Genomic DNA, 22,396 nt, shown 5'->3' on the forward strand with positions numbered 1-22,396 from the left:
AACGTAGGAATAAATCTAACCAAGGAAGTAAAAGATCTACAATTAAAACTATAAAACATTGAAGAAAGAAATTGAAGAACACCTCAAAAGATGCAAAGACCTTCCCATATTCTCAAATAGGCACAATTAATATTGTTGAAAAGACCTCTAACTACCAAAGGCAATACAAAGAGTCAGAGCAATCTAGAAGCATCATGATACCCGACTTCAAATTATACTACAGAAATAGTGTCACAAAGACTGCATGGTACTAGCATAAAAACAGATGGATCAGGGCTGGGATTGTGGCTCAGCAGTACAGCTCTCGCCTAGCACGGGCAGGACCCTGGTTTGATTCTCAGCACCACATAAAAATAAATGCATTGTGTTATGTCCATCTACTAAAAAAACCAAACCAAAACAAGAAAACAACAGATGGATCATTGATACAGAATAGAACACACAGAAACAAATCCATACAGATAGTCATCTGATCTTTGACAAAGGCACCAAAATCTCATAGGGGAGAAAAGGCAGCCTTTTTGACAAATGGTGCTGGGAAAACTGGTTATATGTAGACTGAGACTAGATCCTAATCTCTTGCCCTGCTCAAAAGTCAACTCAAAAGTGGATCAAAGACCTAGAAATTAAACCCAAAACTATTCAATTCCTAGAAGAAAATATCTGGTCAGCTCTGTAGCATATAGGCACAGGCAATGACTTTCTCAGTAGGACCCCTAAAGTTCAGGAAATAATGCCAAGAATTAATAAACGGAATGGCATCAATTAAAAAGCTTTTGCACAGCAAAGGAAACAATTAGGAATGTGAAGAGAAACCTACAAAATGGGAGAAAATCTTTAATAAATGGACAAATGAATTAAATAGGTACTTCTCTAAAGGAATACAAATGGCCAACATGAAAGGACATTAAACATTATAGCAATTAGGGAAATGCAAATCAAAACTACATTGATATTTCATCTCAAACTAGTCAGAATGGCAGTCATCAAGAATACAAATAATAATAAATGCTGGAGAGAATGTAGAGAAGAAAGAACACTTTTACCCTATTGTTGGGACTGTAAATTAGTACAACCACTATGGAAATCAGTATGGAGGCTCCTCAAAAGACTAGGCGTGGAATCCCCTTATGACCCAGCTATACCATCTCTTGGTATTTATCTTAAAGAATTAAAGTCAGTATGACCCATGCATACCCGTGTTTATAGCAAAATAATTCGCAATAGTCAAACTGTGTGATAGTCAAGATATCCATCAACAGATGAATGGATAAAGAAAATGTGGTAAAGGGGTTGGGGTTGGGGGTTGTGGCTCAGTTGTAGAGCACTTGCCTAGTATGCGTGAGGCACTGGGTTCTATCATCCACACTACATAAAAATAAAATAAAGGCCATTATTTCCACCTACAATAAAACAAATGTTTTTTTAAAAAAGAAAATATGGTATAAAAGTCTTATCCAGCCATAAAGAAAATGAAATTATGGCATTTGCTGGAAAATGGATATAACCTGAGGTCATCATTTTAAATGAAATAAGCCAAACATTGAGCACAGAGTGTCATTTTTAGAGAATTCAAATCTCTGGGCCTGAGTGTAAATTGAGAGTGGAGTTAACTATGTTTTCTCATGTGGAACCTAGAGGGAAAAAAGGAAAAGAAAGATTATGGGGAGGGATCTCATGAAAATTCTAGATCAGTACAACAGAAGAAAGGGACCAGGGGAGGGAAAAGGGGAGGGAGGGAGGAAGTGGAGGATGATGTTGTCCAAATTGTGTGCGTGTAAAAATATGTAACAACAGATACTATCATTATTAGTACAACTATAATGCACCAATTTAAAAAATGGAAAAAAATATTAAACCGATAAACACAAAAAATACAGTTTACTTCCTCTTTCTTTTATTGTCCATTATGTGTAAGAATGAGAAGTACTTTTTTTCCCCCATGTGTTGGGGGTGGAACTCGGTTGGGCTCTAACATGCTAGGCAAGCCTAGACACTGAGCCACACCAGCCAGGTATTATTCTAGATAGCTCATTAAGCTGCAGTGAGTAAGGGTGTGCTGAGTTAAGCTGTGTAGAACCATCTCCTCTCAGCCTCTTCCCCAAGCCTGTCTCCTCAACTGAACTGAAAAGGCTTGAGGCCCAGAAGGCAGTGCACACAAGGCTCTTCTCTTAGAATGATGGGACTACATGGAGGCTTTTAAAAAATTATATTTCCCACATTTTCTAGAGTATATTTTCATATACTAATAATAAAAAATAAAATGGAAAATGAACTTTATGGTACCCAAACTTCCTTCTCAGGATAGTATTATTTTAAATGAAAAGAGAGTATCATACAAGAATACAGAGTGTCATTTTTGGAAAATTCAAATCTCTAGGCCTGAGGGTAAATTGAGAGTGGAGTTAAGAACATCTCTAAGGCTCTTTCCAGATATGAGATTCAAGCCACAATAAAACTGCTGACCTGGGCACATCTGCATATTCTTGGACATTCATACCAGTGAATGTCCATTTAGGGGCCACTAATCTTAGTTTTTTTTTGATTAAATTTTCATTTCCTTCATATGTTAGGTCTAGTGTATTGTTTATAAATGGGGTCTGGCATCACAATCAGCAGTCAGAGTTAAGTAGAGTGAATTGCTTATCTTGAGTAAGACATGGGAGCACTGGCTGACACTTGTCTGTGCTCACCGCCCAGGTGCTGTTCCTTGTATTATGCTGTAGGTGGCAAGAATTGCTGTGCTCTCCTGCCCCTCTGTCGCACCTCGATGGGGGCACACAGCCACAGCAGTTGCACCTGAGAGGCGGCTAACCTTCCAAGGGACCTGCCTGTGAAGTAGTGGCAGAGTCTGGGCACATTCCCTCAACCCCAAGCTCTTCTCACATACTCCTCTCTGCCTCTCTGCCAGAACTGCTTGAAGCCTTGGCACTGGCCGGGAAGGGGTTGCAGGATAGTGGGTGTGTTCAACTGGGGTGGATTCTGGGAGGAATTGAAGCCTAGTATCCTGCCGTCACCAGTCTTCTGTCGGTTTTCACTGGACAAATCAGGTGTGCTGCTTGACTTCCATGAGACTCATTTTTAAAAAAATAGAGTTCCTGTGATGTGCAGTGGCTCATGCCTGTAATTATCTTTTTTTAATGTATATTTTTTTAGTTGTAGGTGGACACAATACCTTTATTTTATTTGTATGTGGTGCTGAGGATCAAACCCAGTGCCTGATGCGTGCCAGCTAAGTGCTCTCCCTCTGAGCCACAGCCCCAGCCCTCACGCCTTTAATCTTAGGCACTCAGGAATTTAAGGCAGTAGGATGGCAAGTTCAAGGCCAACCTCAGCAACTTATGAAGACCCTGTCTCAAAATAAAAAGGGCTGGGGATGTGCTCAATTGTAAAGTGCCCTTGGGGCCCATCCCCAGTGCCACAAATCAGCAGTCTGAAAACATATAGTAATTTTATATGAAGTTTTCCATTAAATCAATTTATAGATATGTTAGTACATGAAATAGCATTAATATAGAATAACCTTTCCTTAACTTGTTCTTATCTTCCAGTGAGGATGAACTTGAAGAAACAAATGGAAGTAACCCCATTGACATCGAGGTTGATCAAAATAAGGAAAGCAAAAAGGAGGTATTTTTTCTCCTAGTACTTGTTTAGGGAAATAAACATATTATTACTTACACAGATAAAACCCTCCTCTCACCCATTCTACTTAGGATATTAATTGGATTTTTAAAACAGTACCAACTCTGCTTTATAGAACTTAGAATTTTGTTTGCTGGGAATCCTGAGTAAGGAAGCCTTACAGGAAAAGCTAGTGTTGACCAGTGGGGCTCATTTTGGTACGGTCCTCATGCCCTCTCTGAGGAGGCTAGCAGGTGGTGGCAGGGAGGCTGGGCTGCACCAAGCATCTCCTCCTGGCCCTCCTGTCTGCTGTTTGCCTAGGATCTGCCCAGGTTCTGCCCATGCTAGATCCTAAGGTGACTGAAGATACCTCAGGGAGCTGACATGGACTCCATGTGTCCTTGTCAGTTAGCAGCAACAGCACAATCCTGGGGTTGTGGCTCAGTGATTGAGCACTCACCTAGCATGTGTGAGGCCCTGGGTTCGAACCTCAGCACCGCATAAAAATAAATAAAATAAAGGTATTTTGTCAAACTATAACTAAAAAATAATTTTTTTAAAAAAGTCATTACATTAGGCTGGGGTTGTGGCTCAGTGGTAGAGTGCTTGCCTAGCATGCACGGGGCACTGGGTTTGATCCTCAGCACCACATAAATACAAAGATATTGTGTCCATCTAAAACTTAAGAATAACTATTTAAAAAAAAGTCATTACACAATAGATTTGTAGTCCCCAGATTCAAGGGATCCACAAGTCCCTACAGTTGTATATGACCTTTACATGTTTCATAAGGGTATATGAAGCCTAAGGCGTCAGAATTCCCAAGTGTTCTCTATCCCTAAAAATATAAGAACAGTTATCTTAAACATTGAAAATCCCAGAGGACTAGACATCTCTAAACTTTATGTCACAGCAGTAGTACATGCTTTTTATAGACAAAGATCTAAACTTTTAGTTTCTCTGATGCGCTAGCCTGGGCAACCTCTACTCGGGCTAGAACATTTTTAATGAATGAGAATAGTCTTGATTTTATATCAGTTTCCATAATTTATTTATATATAGCACAATTTACAATTCAAAAAGAATCTTGGAAACTAAGTATAACATGTTATACACGTTATTACAACATGTCCTTAGTCAGTAGGTAGTCTTTATCAAATAGCATAGTGCCTTACAGAACATCATTTACAGCCTTCTAACACTTTTACTACCATTTTCAAGAAGTCACCATCACCATCACAGTTTGCATTGTCATTTTAGCTCACTCTTTTGAAATATAAAGCAAAGCCAGGCATGGTGGCACACTCTTGTAATCCCAGTGTCTTGGGAGGCTGAGGCAGGAGGATCGTAAATTCAAAGCCAGCCTCAGCAATTTACTGAGGCCCTAAGTAACTCAGTGAGATCCTGTCTCTAAGTTAAATGTGAAAAAGGGCAGGAGATGTGACTCAGTGGTTATGCTCCCCTGGGTTCAATCCGTAGTACCGAAAAATGTGATAAAACATATAGCAAAAAGCCTGAACATGTTTTTACTTGGATCACTGTATATTACCCCAGCAAGTTGGGGTTACAAACAATTATAGAAACTTACTGTTTTTAATATGGTTGCCAGTAAGACACGGATTCTTTTGAAACTTGCCAAGATTTTGTGTTTCTAAAAAAATTAGCAACAGTCCTGTGTTTTTAAGTAATAGCACATATCTTTTTAGAGCAAGTTTTATGACTTGATCTAAAAACGAAGTGTCACCCCCAAAATTTTTTTAAATGTAGAAAAAGTTATAGTTCATATTGTAGTTGTCCTCCCTTCCTCTTCATGCACACCAGGCAACTGGACCACCAATGAGCTCGATCCCCAGCCTATGGAAGTTTTTTTCCTAATTTAAATATTTAAAGAATTAAGGATGTTTACATGTGCTGAAGCATTTTTTTTTCCCCCTGTGGACATATGGCTACTGCATTACTAGAGACGACTGCTGGGATGAAAGAGCTCCCTCTTCCTTTACCTGTCTGTCATACAGGTAAATGTCTAGGTGGCTGCAGAGCTCAGAAGAGTACATTTTTTTTTCCCTGTGTTACTACAGAAAGCTGAGAATGCTTATTATCAGAGACTTAAAGAAATGGGATAACGATGTCTCTGTTCAAAAAGGAAACAGACACTGAAGTACTTAACCAAAATCCCATAGCCATGTTTGTGTCTGTTAAGTGCCTGTTAGAGTTTATAGGTGATAATCAGCAGACGGCATGGTATGTGTCTTAGATTGTTTGCAGCTATATTAAGAACGTGCTTATTGCTACTTGTGGCATTTTTGCTTTTTGGTTTCATTCATCAAAATTTGTTTATCCTGCAGGTGCCCCCTACTGAGACAGTTCCTCAGGTCAAAAAAGAAAAACATAGCACACAAGCTAAGAATAGAGCAAAAAGGAAACCTCCAAAAGGCATGTTTCTATCCCAGGAAGATGTGGAGGCTGTTTCTGCTAATGCCACTGCTGCTACCACGGTGCTGAGACAGCTGGACATGGAGTTGGTGTCCATCAAACGACAGGTACCCGAGTCCAGTGCTTGGGGTCGGCTCCAGGTGTTGCTGCTCACAGTGGCTATTTCCTTTCCACAAATCTAAGAAATTGGATAGAAAAACTTGGATATTGACTCATTAATTTTTTAAAAATTTACTTTTAAATTGAAGTATGGGAAAAGTATGTGGACTTTAATTTATCTATGGTACATACATTTGTGTGTGTGTCTTTGAATGTCTTTTTTTTTTTTTTTTTTAGAGAAATTTTAATATTTATTTTTTAGTTCTCGGCGGACACAACATCTTTGTTGGTATGTGGTGCTGAGGATCGAACCCGGGCCGCACGCATGCCAGGCGAGCGCGCTACCGCTTGAGCCACATCCCCAGCCCCGTCTTTGAGTGTCTTGATTTTTAACACATGAACACTCTGCAGTGGCATATCTGGACCAGGAAGGGGACCCTCTCCTCCGAAGCCCCTACCCGTTTCCATTTCCAGAGCTCCACTCCCTCTGCTCTTCCCTGAATCGTCTTCTCCAGGAGAGGACCACGGGTTCTGTGTTTTAAAGCCATAGATTGGGATTTTATGATTTATTTTATAACCATGTGCTATTATTTCCTTCACGTCTCATTTTCTTTCAGCGTGTGGGAGCCATCTGTGTAGTGTGGCACTGTCACCTTGTTCTGTTCTTTCTCATTGCTTGATGGCACAAAGTACCTGTTTACTTGTAGTTGTGTCAAAAAAGAAAAACATAGCACACAAGCTTGCCATTCAGGGCCAGTACATGTGGTACTGGTGCAGACATTGCTTATATGAATGCTGATGCATTGTGCATGTCTCTGTTGGGCACATCTCTGTGGATCCCTTTTGGTGGGACTGCAGAGTTATCACCTGTGCAGCCCTAGGTAACACACCCAGCAGTTCCCTACAGTGGGCCTGTCGGCTTACCTGGGCTTTGGTTCCCCTGCTTGCATTTCCTACCTTCAGCACTGTTGGACTAATTGGGCTGTGTGTTAGTTTTGTTGTTGTTGTTATCGTGGACCTTTATTGTTTTATATGTGATGCTGAGAATTGAATCCAGACGTGTGGGGTCTGTGAACCTATCTTCCTTCTGGTTTAGGGAGACAGCACAGAGTAGGGCCGAGCATGCCTTGGGAGGTGAGGCAGCTCCTTGTCTTGATGTCAGCACAGCTGTGCTTTCATCTTGGGAGAATCAATCTTCTGGGCCTCTTCTTGAATGAGGAGATTAATCCTTGTGGCCTGATCTCCCTGGACCATCAGGGCTGCTGTGCAGAAGCAGTGGGGAGCTCTGATGAGAGCTCTGTTGGTCATCTTCTATAAGGAGCTTGTTTTCCTCCTGCTGAGTTGGTTCCTGGTGGTTGATGTTGTTGTATGTGGAGGAAAGGCAAAGCCCCCTGCCAGAGAATCTGCTGAACTTCAGTACAGAAGGTAAAAATGATGCTTTGGTTTTCAGGGTCAAGAGCGGCCTTTTCTTTTTGCTTTTTGTTTTGTTGTTATTGTTCTGAGTACTGGGGACTGAATGCAGGGACACTCTACCGCTGAGTTACATCTCCATCCCTTTTTATTTTTTGAGACAGGGTCTCACTGAGTTGCTCAGTCTGGGCTTCAACTTGCACTCCTCCTCCTGTCTCAGCCTCCAGAATTGCTGTAACACAGATGTGTGCCACTACTGGCTAAGACAGATTTTTGTAATGTGAAGGTAACTGATTGGGGGTTGACAGTTTTGAAGATGCGCAGGTTGGATCCCAGCTTATTGGGTGAGGAGATAAGTGCTTCCATGCCACAGCCAGCAGTACTGTGGCTGCTAAGTCCATTTCTAGACTCAGTGACTGTCATTTATGTGAGGGACAGTCACTATGTATGTCCAGGTTTGCTAGTGTATCGGGGAACACTCACTTGAAAGTAATAGGAAGAAATCTGCTATCGACTTGGGTAACTAAGGAGTGATTTGTCTCCAGTAGCAGGAAGAATCAGCATAAGTGGGTGCAGGCCTTAATTCATCTGTTTACAGATGCTCCCAGGAATCCAGGTGCTTTTAGGTTCTCTCCTCTGCCATCCTTAGTATATTGGTTTCTCTTGTTATTGCTCCCCCATGGGATACTGTGGGAGCCATTTTGTAATCCCTGCATTTGTATTTAGGGCAATAATAAGAAGAGATGAGGTGGAGCTAACCTGTCTGTCCCTGGTAGCAGGAAGAGCAAAGCTGCCCTACCAGAAGCCCCAGCAGATTCCTGCCTGCCGGCTCCCCCCACAGTGCTTCTCCTCTTTGCTCCTAGAGAATAGCATCAGTGCCTGTCAGAAACACAGGGAGAAGGGCCCTGGGCACTCTTTATGCTCACAGTAAGCAGAGACTATTGCTCTGGGCCTCCTCTGGGTGGAGAATGAAGTGATGACAGCACTGTGCCCACAGGGAGGAAAAAATAAAGCTGTGCCCCATTGGGAGGTCTGCCTGAGGTGCCAGGCCCCATGCCTTAGTGCTGATCACACCTCTGTCCCCTCTCTTATAACTAGTTGTCCCTCAGGCGTCCAGTCTAGTTGGTACAGTGTTGGCGATTAACCTCATTCTTATTCTGATTATAAACACTGGATATTTCAGATATGGAAAGTGTATGGGGACTAGAGGTGTATGCTGATGAGAAGTTAGAGCTCACTTTGGGTTCAGAATTTGAGAATGTTCTACATTTAATCTCCTTGCTTGGACAGGAAATGCGTATTCTAAGTACATTAATCTCCTTAGAGAATGCATGTGTTTATTAATCACAGTGCAGCATGTATCTAGTTTGTGTTATCTGTGAAAAGCCAGTTCAAGTGAGGAGAGTGACACTTTCCCCCGGAGTGCCAGGGGCTGCACAGTTTTCAGGCCCTGAATTTGCTCCCCATCGGCAGCAGGCAACAGTTGTATCTAGTTTGTAGCCTGAGGAGTCAGAGACACAGGGAGAAGAGCCCTGGGCACTCTTGGTGCTCACAGTGAGCAGAGCCTGTTGCTCTGGACCTCCTCTGAGCTCTGGGCAAGCTCTGAGTCCCCAGAGTTTTGCAGGTAGCTGGTGGGTACAGGACCTTCAGGTAGCCCAGCGGCAGGATAGATGGTGGTGGAGGGCTCAGACTACCACACTGGGGACTCAGTATGAGGAAAGCTCTAGGACCTGTTATTTTCTTCTGATTTATCCTTTTCAAAACACAGTGATAGAAGCAGATTTCAAAAAACCAAGATCCCTGTGCTGGGGTTGTAGCTCAGAGTGCTCGCCTAGCATGTGTGAGGCCCTGGTTTAATCCTTAGCACCACATAAAAATAAATAAATAAGATAAAGATGATATTGTGTTCAACTAAAAAATAAAATATTAAAAAAAAAAAAACACCCAAGATCCCCATTTGTGGCTTTATTGTAGGGTGCACATTTGTTTTCTTCAAAGTTGTCTTTGGGTGTTAATGTGGAAAGATAGAAGTCACTGTTTCCAGTACACTCTGGGGTATCCTAATGGCAGATGGTCAGATTCTGGTTCACACAGGGCTGGTCTTACTTGGGTATTAATCCTACAGTGAGGAAAAATTTTCCCCCAAATACCCCCTCATTAAAATTATTTTAGGAAAAAAAAAACCAAACAAAACATACATAAGAGCATATAAAACTGGAAACTGGTAAGGGAGCATCTTCCACTCTTGAATTTCTTTGGAGAAAATCATCCTGCTTTTTCCCTCGCTTTCTTGCTGGTGTGGTAATTCAAAGATGAAAACCACAAGAGTCAGAGGTCCTCTGGTGTGGAGCATGGATGTGCCTCTGCTGGTGTTCAGGAAAGAGCACGGCCTCTTGCCTGCCTGTTTGAGGAGTGCCCGGGAAACTTGAAGCAGCATGCGGGGTTGGTTTGTACTGCTTGTGCTGTCTTTTGATGGGGCGAGAGCCGTGAAAGACTAGGTACACAAGACTGAGGAAGAGGATAAGGTGGATAGGATAGGGTGTGGGAAACACGCTGGCATGTTGCTGCCTTCCATCCCCTTTGAGGAGGCCAGTGCTTGTGGACCTAGGCAGCACAGGGTGGAGCTCTGGGAAGCTGTCACCACAGTGCTGCATGGGTCCTGGGCCTGTTCAGCCTTTATGCTGGCTGCTCTGTTACTTCAGCTCATTTCTATGTGGTGGAAAGCCCAGAAATATCCTCTCCTTTGGAGCAGACTGCAGCTGCATGTTTTGCTGCTCAGGTGGTCTCTTGTGAGAACCAGGCACCTTCTCATCACCCTGCCTTCTTGGCTATCCCTTATCTGTTGCTCTGAGCAGATAGCTTCAGGAGTCTTGTAAGTTACCAAATACCTTTAAGAGGACCTTTGGGACCTCTTGTTTGTTCTACAACAGCGGTTTTGCTCTTTTTTTTGTTATTGTTGTTGGTGGTGGGGTTTTTGTTTGTTTCTTTTAGTAAGTTTTCATTTTTAAAATGAAAATTTCTTTTCATTCTTAGATTCAGAATATTAAACAGACGAACAGTGCTCTCAAAGAAAAGCTTGATGGTGGAATAGAGCTGTACCGACTTCCAGAGGTAGGGTTATGGAACATCATCCAGGAAGTTGTACCCACATGTATGTGCTTAAAATGTAATGTCTGTGACATATCTCCAAAATAAACCTCTTAGAAAAGAAGGGTATGGGCACAATTTTACAATTCTCAGTGACAATAAAATTTGACAGGCGTAAATGAAAAACTCATTAAACTGTGGTAGAAACCTGCTGATACACTAATGCTGTATTTGCATATTCAGGTCACACAGAAGTGCAACGCCCGTTGGACCACAGAAGAGCAGCTTCTGGCCGTACAAGGTATGGGCATCTTCAGAAAGTACTGGGGTGGGGTGTGGAGGGGGTGCTGTCTCTTGATTCCCATGGAAGATTGCTGTCTCCTAGTGGGAATCATCTGTCCATGTTCCCTGGCTGTCCTTTCTATTCTTTCTCTCCCACTTTTCACAAGTTGAAAACTAACAGGGAAGCCAGTTTTCTAAGGGTGTGAGTGTTGCATGTTAGGAGTTGCTTTTGGGCTCTGAATAGTCAGAAAGTGGAAATCCCCAAAAGATGCAGATGAAAGGTTAGGATTTTAAGGTAGGCAGTGCCTTGTACTTGGGGGATTTGAAGAGCTGTGACCCAGAGCATCTACAGCCATGGGCACTGCAGGACTTGAGCAGGTCATGTTCTGTGACATGTGATGGAAGACAGATCCCAGCCAACAGGTCCCACTAATTATGTGCCGGCATCCACATGGTGTGTCTAGACTCGACCGCCATGGCTCTCCACTGGAGTGACATGCTGTTCAAAGCCTGTTTTCTTATCAAGATAAAGGGTAAACCTCAGTTTGTGGGTTTTAAACATTGTATTTGAAAAAAAAAAAATGCTCTCTTCCATCCTTAGCCATCAGGAAATATGGCCGAGATTTTCAGGCAATCTCCGACGTGATTGGGAACAAGTCAGTGGTACAGGTGAAAAACTTTTTTGTAAATTACCGACGCCGCTTCAACATAGATGAAGTTTTACAAGAATGGGAGGCAGAACATGGAAAAGAAGAGACCAATGGACCCAGTAGCCAGAAACCTGTCAAGTCCCCAGACACAGCTATCAAGCTGCCTGAAGAGGAAGAAGAGGTGAGTGTGACACGCGCAGTCTCCCCACCACCACCCTATCCACGAGACTCCAGCTGGTTTCTAAAGAGGAAACTTTTTCCTCTGGTGAAATCTCTTTAGGTTTCAGCTGCATTAGGCACTTCTACCTTAAAACTATAATGTGTGCTGGCGCTGGCAAGTTGTTGTCATTGTATACCTCTCCCATTCTAACTCAGAAGGAGGTTTTTAATTCTGCCCTGGTTCCCTCCAGCCATAAAATACTCCACATGACCAGTAGCTGCTTTTTTAATTTTTTAGTTGTTGGTGGACTTTTATTTATTTATTTGCATATGGTGCTGAGGGTTGAACCCAGTGCTACACACATGCTAGGCAAGTGCTCTACCTCTGAGCTATAACCCCAGATCCAACCAGTAGCTTTTTCAACACAGTGAAAAGCTGTCATGGAACATACGTAGGAAATGCCCTGAGGAGTGTCTATGTGGCTCAGTCACATCTCGTGTGCTGTGAGCTGGACATGGGGCTTCTGACCCCACTGGGTGACTGCACTGACTGCAGGGGCCCCTGCAGGGTGTTTCTGCTTCCCTCTTCCACCCTTCAGTGCTGTTTGAAGCTGCTGGCTTAAATATTGATGGGGACAATTCTAGATCCAGCATCTGCCAGAACATCTAGAATGGTGGCTGAAGCCGAGTAATTTCTGGGATGGTGATTACTGATTCATCAGCCCTGTCGGCTAGGATGAGGGCAGAAGCTCTGCTGCAGAAGCTTCTGCTCCCACTGCTCCCTGCGTGATTCCTTGCTGTCTACTGCCTCACATGGCCATTCCACTGCAGTCCTCCCTCTGCTCCCAGGGAAGGTACACACAGGTCTAAGACTAGGTGATCTCCACCTGTGTGGGTTTTCTCATGGACATGACCACTTCAGGATTAATTTAGCATTCTGAAGAAAGTCACTTCCTCACCAGTGTCTTCCTCAAACCATATGGGAATGATTTGAAGTCACCTGTTTTCTGCTGTGTGTGCTACAACTCTTTGAGAGTATGTGGTGAGGACAGTGGTGGTATTAGTCTAAAGGGTCTGTGTGCCTTAGCTAGAAAGGGCTTCAAGGTGCTTCCCTCCATTAGAAAAGCACTGAAAGATTCTCTAGAGCCTTTTACCAAAAAAACCTTGCATCATGTGTAATCTGTAGTGTTGCCAATATGAGTGGTGCCTGAGTCACCTCAAGGCGTAGCCTGTGTCCCTGGAGCTTCATAGCATCTGGGCAAAATGAGGGTTTCTGCCTATTAGCAGTTTTTTTGTTTGTTTGTTTGTTTGTTTGTTTTGTTAATTGCCCCTCTAGTAACAAACCAGCTTCCCTAAAGTCTTGGACCAGGTGGAAGCATTGAAAAGTAGGGGCAGTGGGGAGAAGAATTTTAGAATTTGTAAGACTCAAAACATTCTTCCATGAGCCTTCCAACTGTATTCTCAGGGCTGCTAAAAGCAGAAATGGTCTCTCTTAGTATTTAGAGGGCTAACGTGAGAGATCCAAGTCCTCGTCATCAGGCAGTCAGCTCTTCTGCATATGGCTTTCTCTCCTTCTTTTAGGCCTGGTTCATATACAGACTGACTTAGAGTTACCAGGTGTTGCTGGTCCAGGATGACATCCTTCACAGCCTGCGCCTTGTGTAGGGCATGCTTCAGAATTTCCATGTAATGCCTTTCCTTCCCCTCCCCCTTTTTACTTTTTTTTTTTAAAGAGAGAATGAGAGAGGAAAGAGAGAGAGAGAGAGAATTTTTAATATTTATTTTTTAGTTCTCGGCGGACACAACATCTTTGTTGGTATGTGGTGCTGAGGATTGAACCCGGGCCGCACGCATGCCAGGCGAGCGCGCTACCGCTTGAGCCACATCCCCAGCCCCCCTCCCCCTTTATTTATTCGTTTATTTATTTATTGCAACACTGAGCACTGAACCCAGAGGCACTCTTCCATGGAACTATATCGATTTGCTCTTTTTACTTTTTAATTTGAGACGGGGACTTGCCAAGTTGCTCAGTCTGGCCTTGAACTTGTGATCCTTCTACCTCAGCCTCTTGAATTGCTGGAATCCACTGGGCCCAGCCACGTGGTATCTTTTGCCATCCTGGTTATAGCCCATCTGTAACTAGACCTCACACCAAGCCATAGACCTTAATTTCTCTTTGATGCTTGATCTGTATACTGTTTACCTAGCCTTCTTCCAAAATAAAGCATGACAAAGGAGAATGGTATTATCTGATACGTCTTTAAGGTATGATCTTTCTACCACCTTCTCAAAAGTTCTCACCCCTTTGGCCATTTAAAGAATTACCCACACAGCTGTATTTCTCTAATCCCTTTTCTTTTATACTTCTTACAGCACCAACTGTACCCTGCCATCCCTGGATTTTTGTTTTCTATATGTTAGTTTGTAGAAGGACATTAGCCTGTAAGGGCCCACTACTTCTCTACTTCCCAGGGCCAATGGGGACCTGTTAGAACATTGGCTGGCTGCTCACAGTGCTCAGAACCTGAGCTGTGGTAGTCTCACGCTCTCATTTACCTTGTGGGACCAGCAGCTGAGGAAGTCTGCTGGTGTCCTGCTGCCCTTCCACCTTCAGATTTCGTATCTTTTGCAGAACATGCAGGGAGTAGGATGTCACAACTGCAGAAGTGCAAATAGCATGATGGTCTGTCAGTTGTAGATGTTTCCCCAGCTAAGAAAGGAAGGGTGTGTGCGTTTGAGATTTGGGGAGTTCCTTGAGGTGCCCAAGCTTGGGGTATAGAGATAATGTTATGTCCAGCCTTGCATTAGAGAAGGGGCATGAGAAGATGCTGGAATGTCTCACTTAAAGTAATGGAATGGTGGGGTTCAGTGCTGTCACCCACAGCCTAGCCAGGGAACCTGCCTGATCCCAGCTGGCATCCCAGGTGCTCATCCACCTACATAAGAGAGAAACAAATGATGTGCAGAGGAACAATGAATTTGACTGTATGATCAGACTGGACAGAAGCATCTAGACTGCAGGACCCCCCCAGCCCTGCAGAAGCCGTTGTGCTACAAGAAACAGAGGTCAGCAGGAGCGCTGGGCTGTGCCAGCTCCCTTGCACTTGCCCTGGCTGGGGCTGGTTTTTCAGTTTTCATTCTCAGCATGAGGAAGTTAGGAAGCTGAAACAATTTGGAGTTTTCATTGCCAATGAGGGAAAAGCTCCTGATTTAACCAACAGCCGTTCCTGTAAATTGCTGTTTCACTTGAAGGACCAGCACTTTGAGATTTCGTATTCATAGCCCCATTGCTTCCCAGCAGTAAAACACCACATTCCCTTTGGAAATAAGTTTTGAAAGATGAAGAGATGCCTTTGTAGCTTTAACAAAAATCCTGCAGCCTTCAATTCCCACCCCCTAGTAGAAACCAGGGGTGGTTGGTTGTAGTGCAAGGAACTACAGCCTTCCCCTCGCCGATGTGCATAGCTGTAGGTAGCTGTAATTGCCTGAGTGGTCCTGCTGGCCAAGCTCCGTGCTGACCTGCCCCTGTGAAGAGGGCATCACTGTGGTGCACATGATGCAGAGGGCAAGAGTGATGCTCACAAAGGAAGAACTTGTCCAGGGTGACAGCCCTTGCCTGCCCTTGGAGTCATGCCTGCTGGCCACACATTGTTTGCTATAGGGGTTGTTGTGTGGGCTCTCTGCCCGACTTGAGCACACCAGGGTTAGTAGTGTATGTCCTCGATCTGCTCCTTGATCCTTTCCCTCCCTTTTGTCCTCCTCAGGCTGCTTCTGTCCTCGACGTCAGATATGCATCTGCCTCATGAGAAATGCTTAACTCTGAACACTTGGTATGGACTCCATGTTACCCAGGATATCAGGTATTACGAGACATCACCTAGCCATCTGCATCACATCTCTGTGGACAAGCAGCTATTACCAAAAAAGGCATACACTTCCAGTCCTGTGCTACATCTGCCTTAATTCTTTGCTCGTTCCTCCCTGTTGGCGCCACTTCCAGAGAGCTCCATCACGTCTCTTCCCCTGCCTCAGTGCTGGACAGCCCACAGCCTGCACACCTCCCTCAACTCTGGGACCCACTCCCAAGACGGAGTCCTTGAGCCCCACCGATGGCAGCTCTTCTCTGTCAGCAGCTTCAGAACAGGTAGTCTTGGAAGGCCTGACTCTGTTCCTGCATGGCCTGCAGTTTCTACTTGTGCATAATGTACTTTCCAGAGTTACTGACCCTGTTGGTCTTCTAGAAAGTTTCTCTTCCTCTCTTCTGAGGCAACCACCTAAGTAGCATCAGGCTTCTTTAGAAATCACAATGTATCTGCAGACTGCAGCGCAGCCTTTATTGTGCCAAGCATCTGGATGCGCCTCGTGTTTCCTAAATGCAGGGTAGAGTTACAGTTTCCGAGTTTAGTCAACCTAAATCTCCCCCCTTTTCCCTTCCCGAGTGGTCAAGCTCACTCAGAGCACCTATCCTTGGACACTGTGGCTTAAAGGGAATGTGGACCTCAGTGCTTTCTGCCTTCAGCCCTCAGCATTATAATCCCAGGGTGGGTGCACCCACCTTTTCCTGACCCCCCACCACCACTGCCGCCACAACTCTGAGCGGCTCAGTCCATATCACTGTACCTGGTGCTTGTACACTTGGAACTGGTGCCTTCTCCTTTTGGCAACCATGTTATCGGTCCCTTTTCTGTTCAAGTGTCTTATTTAAAGTTTATTGCTTGCCAAAGATGACATCATTGAGATAGGAGACAGGGAGAGCTTCTGCAGATCCCGACAGAGTGCAGATTTTGAACGTCAGGTTAGTTCAATAAAGCATGTTAGGATAACTGGTGATGGTTTTATAGAAACTACATACGGTTTGTTCCTGTCCTCCTGGTGTGCCTGGCCTGTTGTGTGTCACTTCATGTGTCCTTTTGTGTCCTTTGTGTACTGATGTGATCACACAAACACCATCCCTTCTCTTTTAATAGCCGAGTACAGGGCAGAGAAGTGATCAATGTATTGGTCTAATAAGACCAAGATGAAAAGAAATAATCTACAAAGTGGTATGTAATGCCTTTTGGTTGGACTGGGAACAAGTACAGTTTTCTAGTAAATGTCATGTGACTTCCAGAATCACCTTGGTTCTCTACCAGACCGTGGCCTGATGAGGCTTGGCCAGCCAGCCTGCATTCCAGCACCACGGCCAGCCAGCCATTCTGCACTAACACATGGAAGCAGCTTTTGTTGTGTTTGCATCCTTTGAATATTTTTTTCTGCTTTTAAAACCAAAAAGAAAAAAATACAGATGCTTTAAGGCATAAACAGAATTCTTAAGAATTTAAAATATGCAATTAAAATTTGATGTGTTTTGATTCCAAGCACCTTGCTTTTTTTTTTTTTTTTTTCCTTTTTCTTTTAAGTCAACTGATCATCTCTTTAGAAAGAGGTTCAGCTAGAAACCTAGTTTAGTTTGTATGTTCTTTTGGAGAAGTCTGAGGAAAGGTCATTACAGAGGGGAGAACAGGGGCTTTTCTGGTCCTGTTCCTTGTCAGGTGTCTATTGGACACAGCCTGTTGTTGGGCCTGCCTTCTTGCCTGGAGACGGGCAGCACTGACTCCACCACTGAGTCCCTTTTGTAGGCCTGCTGTGTGTTTGGAGGTGGCTAAAAGCAGGGGCCAGTCAGCTTGTGCTCTGCACGGCATCTGAGGGGACATGCTGAAGCTTTCTTCTCCCCCAGCAGGAGCAATAGGTGGTGGTTGCAGTGGCAATCTCCTTCTCCATGCTCAGGCTGTCTTCCTTAAGATTGAGTCCCTCCTGATAATGACTAGAAGGATAGTAGCCCTTAGGTGACGTGCAGATGGAATGGCAATGTCCCCTTACTTGGTTCCTGGCACTGAGTGGCCTTCATCCCTGGAGAGTCACATGTTGGTGCACTTGTGATCTCAGCAGGTAAATTTGGGCTCTTTCTCCAAGGGAAAGGACACGCTGTTTTCATTTGACAGAGGAAGGGTACTCCTTGCCCAGCTGCCTGCCATCGCTGCAGTCTCAAGCGGAAGATAGCACTGTCTTTAACTTTTTTCATTATGCTGTCTTTGCAATTATGTAAATGCAAGAAATCACTTAGCTTTCAAAGCTGAGTGGCATGGTGTTATTTATGTGAAGACTCTTAACATATCAAGAATTAGGTGCATTGGCAGGTTGGGTTTGGGATGTGATAACTGCTTCAGATGGAATGTCACTTAAGTTTTGTGTTCTTAAAATTTATCAATGTGAATGTCATAATTATATATATTTTTGTGGAAAATTTCTCCTAAGGATAAGTTATTGTGCAAAATATAGTATCATGGACACAAATAATAGTTTAACTTTTAGTTTAGATATCCTAAAAGATATAAATTGTATTGCATATGCATTAAAAGTTTGTTTTATTTAATTTTATGTAGATGTGTAAAGTGTTAGTTAAGGATTTTTTTTTTCACTTATTCATTTAAACACCCTGTTACTTGAATAGCGTGTTGGCTGGTCAGCAGCAGTGATTCTGTAACATAGCCCTTTCAACCGAGAAGTTACCATGCCTCAGTTGTGCTGATGAGCTTAGTGGTGGTACAGTCCAGGTGGGTGCTGGTGTTGCAGGAGCCCCAGGTCAGTGTGGCACACCTGCTGGGTATCTTGGCCTGTGTGTTGAGACACTGCTTCCTTTCAATTGTTTCTGGTAGTTTTTAACCTTAAGACCCACTGATGGTCACAAGCCTCTAATCAAAAAACAAAAGTGAAAAAGTAGTCTAAAAGCTTGCTGGGCTGAACTAATTAATCAAGCAGTTCTTTTCTGTTTAGGTAAAATTTCCTCAAATATCATACACCACTCTTAAACGTGTTCATTGTGACTTTAAGTTTCAACTATTTTTATCTTTCTGAATATCAGATATACTATTGGTATAACTGCACACCAAAAATAAGCCAGCAGTGCTTTACACAGGCTGGATCCCTGCTTTTACGTGAGAAAAGGAAAGATGGAGCCAAGTCCACCAGGGGCCTCTTTTTTTTCCCCTCTCAAGCCTGTTTCTAAACCTAGTGACCCAGGAGTCAAGCTTTTAGTATCAAATGAAGTTTGCCTCAGATTGACTCGAGGTAGCTCAGTCGTCAGAATCTATCGATCTTGTGCAATGCTCTTCCGCCACTCCTAGGATCTCCGCAGCTTTTCCTAATTATAGTGAAGCACAATTGCAGTAACAGTACAGTTCAGAACAAGGAAGGTCAGAACAGTCTATGCATGTTGTAAAATAATGAGTGTTTACAGCCACCTTCTCCTAAAACAAAAATTTATACTGGAGTGGATAGTATTCCATTATGTAGACTTACAACTTTGCTAAGTGCTTTTTAGATTGCTTAAAATTTTTTCAAGATTTTAAAAGATGTATAAGGTTAAGTGTGCAAATATAATGGAAATGCTGTATATCTTTTGAAGTGATAAAATCCACGTTGGAATTTTAAAGAAAATATGTTGTGATAATGCTGTTGTAAGTAATATTTTCATGTCTCTTTTTGCCTGTTTTCTATTTCAGCACATTCATTGTGGTGAATGTTCATAGCATTATAATTGCTTAGCCATTGGATGATAACATTTGTTAGTGGAAATTGGAAGATTTATTTGTGAAATTCTGCAGAATTCATTTTTCTATTTCCAATATTTGCTGAAGTTAAATAAAAATTTTCAAGCCATTGATGTAATAAAATATGAAACAAAGCAATTTTCTGGATCCCCATTTCCACCATCACATAAAGTGGGTATTCTTCCCTTTCAAGCAGGCCTTGGCATTTCTGAATGTTGATTTCCCTAGTATTAAATCCTTTGGGTACTCTGCCAGAGGTCACTTGCCTTTAACCTTGGCTCTACCTGAACTGTGTGATAATCTTTTGGCTGCACAGTGATCTAACAAGTGGTGTCAAGTGGAGTGCATGAGTTCATAAAACTTGCAGTAGTTGAGGCTTAAATGTAAACGTCGGGTGAGTTTTTCAGCTTGACCAGGCTTTGACCTGCCACCTGGAAGCTGGGCTCCATGGGGTCCTTAGTCTGTATAGTGAGGAGGCCAGACTGCCTTCTTTGTTTCCTCGGGTCACTGGGCTCAGTCCCCTCTCTGAGTGGCATGCAGAACGCTTCCGTTCCTGTGCTCTTCCCTCTTCAGGCTGGAATGGTGGGTCTGGCTGGATGGCCAGTTGGTCAGCTTACTGTCATAGCAGCATACACCCAAGTCCATCACCTACAGAGAGAAGAGGTTGCTTGGGTGGCCTCAGCCCATGGTGGATTGGCCCTGTTGCTTTGGACCTGTGGTAGCACATCACTGCAGGGAAGTATGGCAGAACAAAGCTTTCACCTCAGGGCTGTGGTGCAGAACATATAAACAAAACCAGGAAGAGGAGGGGTGGAGCCCCGGTCTCCTCCACACTCAACGGCCCCAGGGACCTGAAGACCTCCTGCTAGGCCCCAACCTCTTCATGTTTCTACCCCCTCCCAGTAGCACCAGTCTGAGGACTGAGCCTTTTACATGGGCCTTTGGGCAACACTGAAGTTCCAGGTACAGTAGAACATTAAGAAGCCCAACCTTGAAATTTGGCTAACCTCCAGGAAACTTGGCAGTAGAGGGAGGGGTCCCTCTTGCCTGGTGTAGAAAGGGCAGCCCAGCAGATCTGGGCCTTCTCAGAACAGAAGTCTGCTGGAGGAGACCACCATGTGCTCCAGGGGCAGCTGAGGTGCACTGCCAGGGCTGTGGGCCCTCCGGGGAGGAGGACCTCGCCATCTCACCCAACAGGAGTTTGTCCTGGAGCTGATCCTGCATGCAAGGTGCCATGTACTTGGGTGAGCAGACAAGAAGGCCAGGGCTCTGAGAGCTCAGATTTATGGAGGGAGCAAAGGCCAAGAGCAGAACCTGGGCTTTCCCAAGAGACCCGACCAAGGAAGAAGGACATGAAGAGGGAATCCCTGCCAGGGACAAGAGGTATGTGATTGGGCTCCCTGCTGCAGGAGCAGCCCTCTGGCAAGAGGACCCCAGGCATCTGGTGGGACAAGCACTGGGGGCCACTTGGGCTTGACCTTTGTTGTCTTGGAGTGACTTCAGGCAGTTGTTAATCCCAAGGTGGGACTAGGGTACGAGAGGCTTAAATGAGGAACAGCATGGCGACACCATGGGTACCAAGATCAGAGCTGTGTGAAGCCCCCAGGCCCTGGCCCCTTTTCCACCACTCTGAGCACAAAGGCAGCTCACTGTGTGCAGGTGTCCCCAGTGTCACCTCTTGTACCTTGCTTCATACACCCTTGATTGTGTCGCAGTGCTGCCAGCAGGACTTGCAGCACTCTCCGTCATAGAGCACTGAGCTCTGGGAGCTCCTGGAGGTTCGAGGGAGCTCAGTCCTCAGGCAGCCTCAGGGCAGTGCAGCAGCATCTGATATGCTGCACATGGGCAGCTTCAGGGCAGCTCCTTAGGCTCCGCCTAGTGGCCCACAGGGTGACAACTCCAGCATACACCTGTAGCAGTTCTCCCTCCCTTCTCACTCTTTCTGGTCCCCCACTTCTGTTTCCTGGCATCACTTTCACAGTTGAACTATTCACCTATAAACCTCATTGCAGGCTCTACATTCTGAGGACTCCTGGCCAAGATGGCACACAGGTGAGAATTTCTCTCTTCCTTACCAGACCTGTCCTAGCCTTGGTGAGTTAGTTGAAGGGAGGGTTCAGAGAGCCCTCGCCCTCTGGTACTGCCTGAGAGGCAGTGACAGCACCATGGGAGTCAGAGCTGCCTGTTTTCCTGGACATCCAGAGGAAGGGACTCCCATGTTCTTACTACATCCAGTGAACACGTGTACTGAAGAGCCAGCCCAGGGACCATGCTCTGTAGCCTCCAGGCACTATGCTTCAGGTGACCTCGCTATGCAGGGTGCTGACTTTGGGGCAGAGTGCAGAACCATGCTTGCTGCCGTCTGCAGCTACTTCGTGCTGGGGGCTTCATTTGTGCCAGGACCAGCTCAGGGGTGAGCCACGTTTGCTATTTGCTGTTGCGGGTTGAGACCAGTCCAAAGGGAAGCCCCCCAAATGCACTTGCCCTCATCCTAACACAGGTATAGGCCTTGAGCATCCCCCGGCCCTCAGCCATCTTGCCACTTTCCCGGGGATTCTCAGCACCTGTGCACTGAGCACACATGGGGGACCCGTCCACTCCCTGGGCCTCAGCTGCAATAGGACCACTCGACCTTTGCATTTGCAGAACGACAAGTTGAGGTGGAAAGCCCTTTCCCTGCCCACTCCTGGGCCTCTTCCTGGGTGTGTGGCACTGCTGTGCATCTGCAAAGCACCTTCCCCACTCCTTGCCAAGGGCACCATCACCAGGCCTCTCCTACTCAAGCCTCCTGCTATGCCTGAAAAAGTGATATTAAATTCTTATTTTATAAATAACTAGCATTGTTCCTGGTACGAAGGCAAACAGAAGGAAGTTCCCCCATCTCGCCCTCTGAACTCCCAGTTCTCCCCTCAGCAGCCCTTGCAACCAAGTCCTCACACAGCTTCAAGAGGTGTACCATGGATCAGTTGCAGGTGTGCTGTGCACGCAAACTGCAGTCTTTTTCTATGTAAACAACACACTTTTACACACTTTTCACTCTTCTGATTTTTTTTTTTTTTTTGA

The 22,396-nt window shown here is 44.6% G+C and overlaps 1 protein-coding gene across 2 annotated transcripts in view; it reads left to right on the plus strand.

Moving 5' to 3' along the window:
* Rcor1 (REST corepressor 1) overlaps window positions 1-19,471 on the plus strand; it is a 128,397-nt gene extending 108,926 nt beyond the window's left edge. For both annotated transcript variants that reach the window (XM_078050941.1, XM_078050942.1), the window contains 6 exons: window positions 3,552-3,630; window positions 5,970-6,164; window positions 10,600-10,677; window positions 10,897-10,954; window positions 11,537-11,766; window positions 15,509-19,471. In XM_078050941.1, the coding sequence (XP_077907067.1) occupies window positions 3,552-3,630; window positions 5,970-6,164; window positions 10,600-10,677; window positions 10,897-10,954; window positions 11,537-11,766; window positions 15,509-15,550 (682 nt within the window). In that variant the 3' untranslated portion in view covers window positions 15,551-19,471. The remainder of the gene's footprint in view (window positions 1-3,551; window positions 3,631-5,969; window positions 6,165-10,599; window positions 10,678-10,896; window positions 10,955-11,536; window positions 11,767-15,508) is intronic.
* Window positions 19,472-22,396: the final 2,925 nt, after the last annotated feature.

The sequence above is a fragment of the Ictidomys tridecemlineatus genome, chromosome 5 (genome assembly GCF_052094955.1).
Source record: "Ictidomys tridecemlineatus isolate mIctTri1 chromosome 5, mIctTri1.hap1, whole genome shotgun sequence".
Lineage (NCBI taxonomy): Eukaryota > Metazoa > Chordata > Mammalia > Rodentia > Sciuridae > Ictidomys > Ictidomys tridecemlineatus.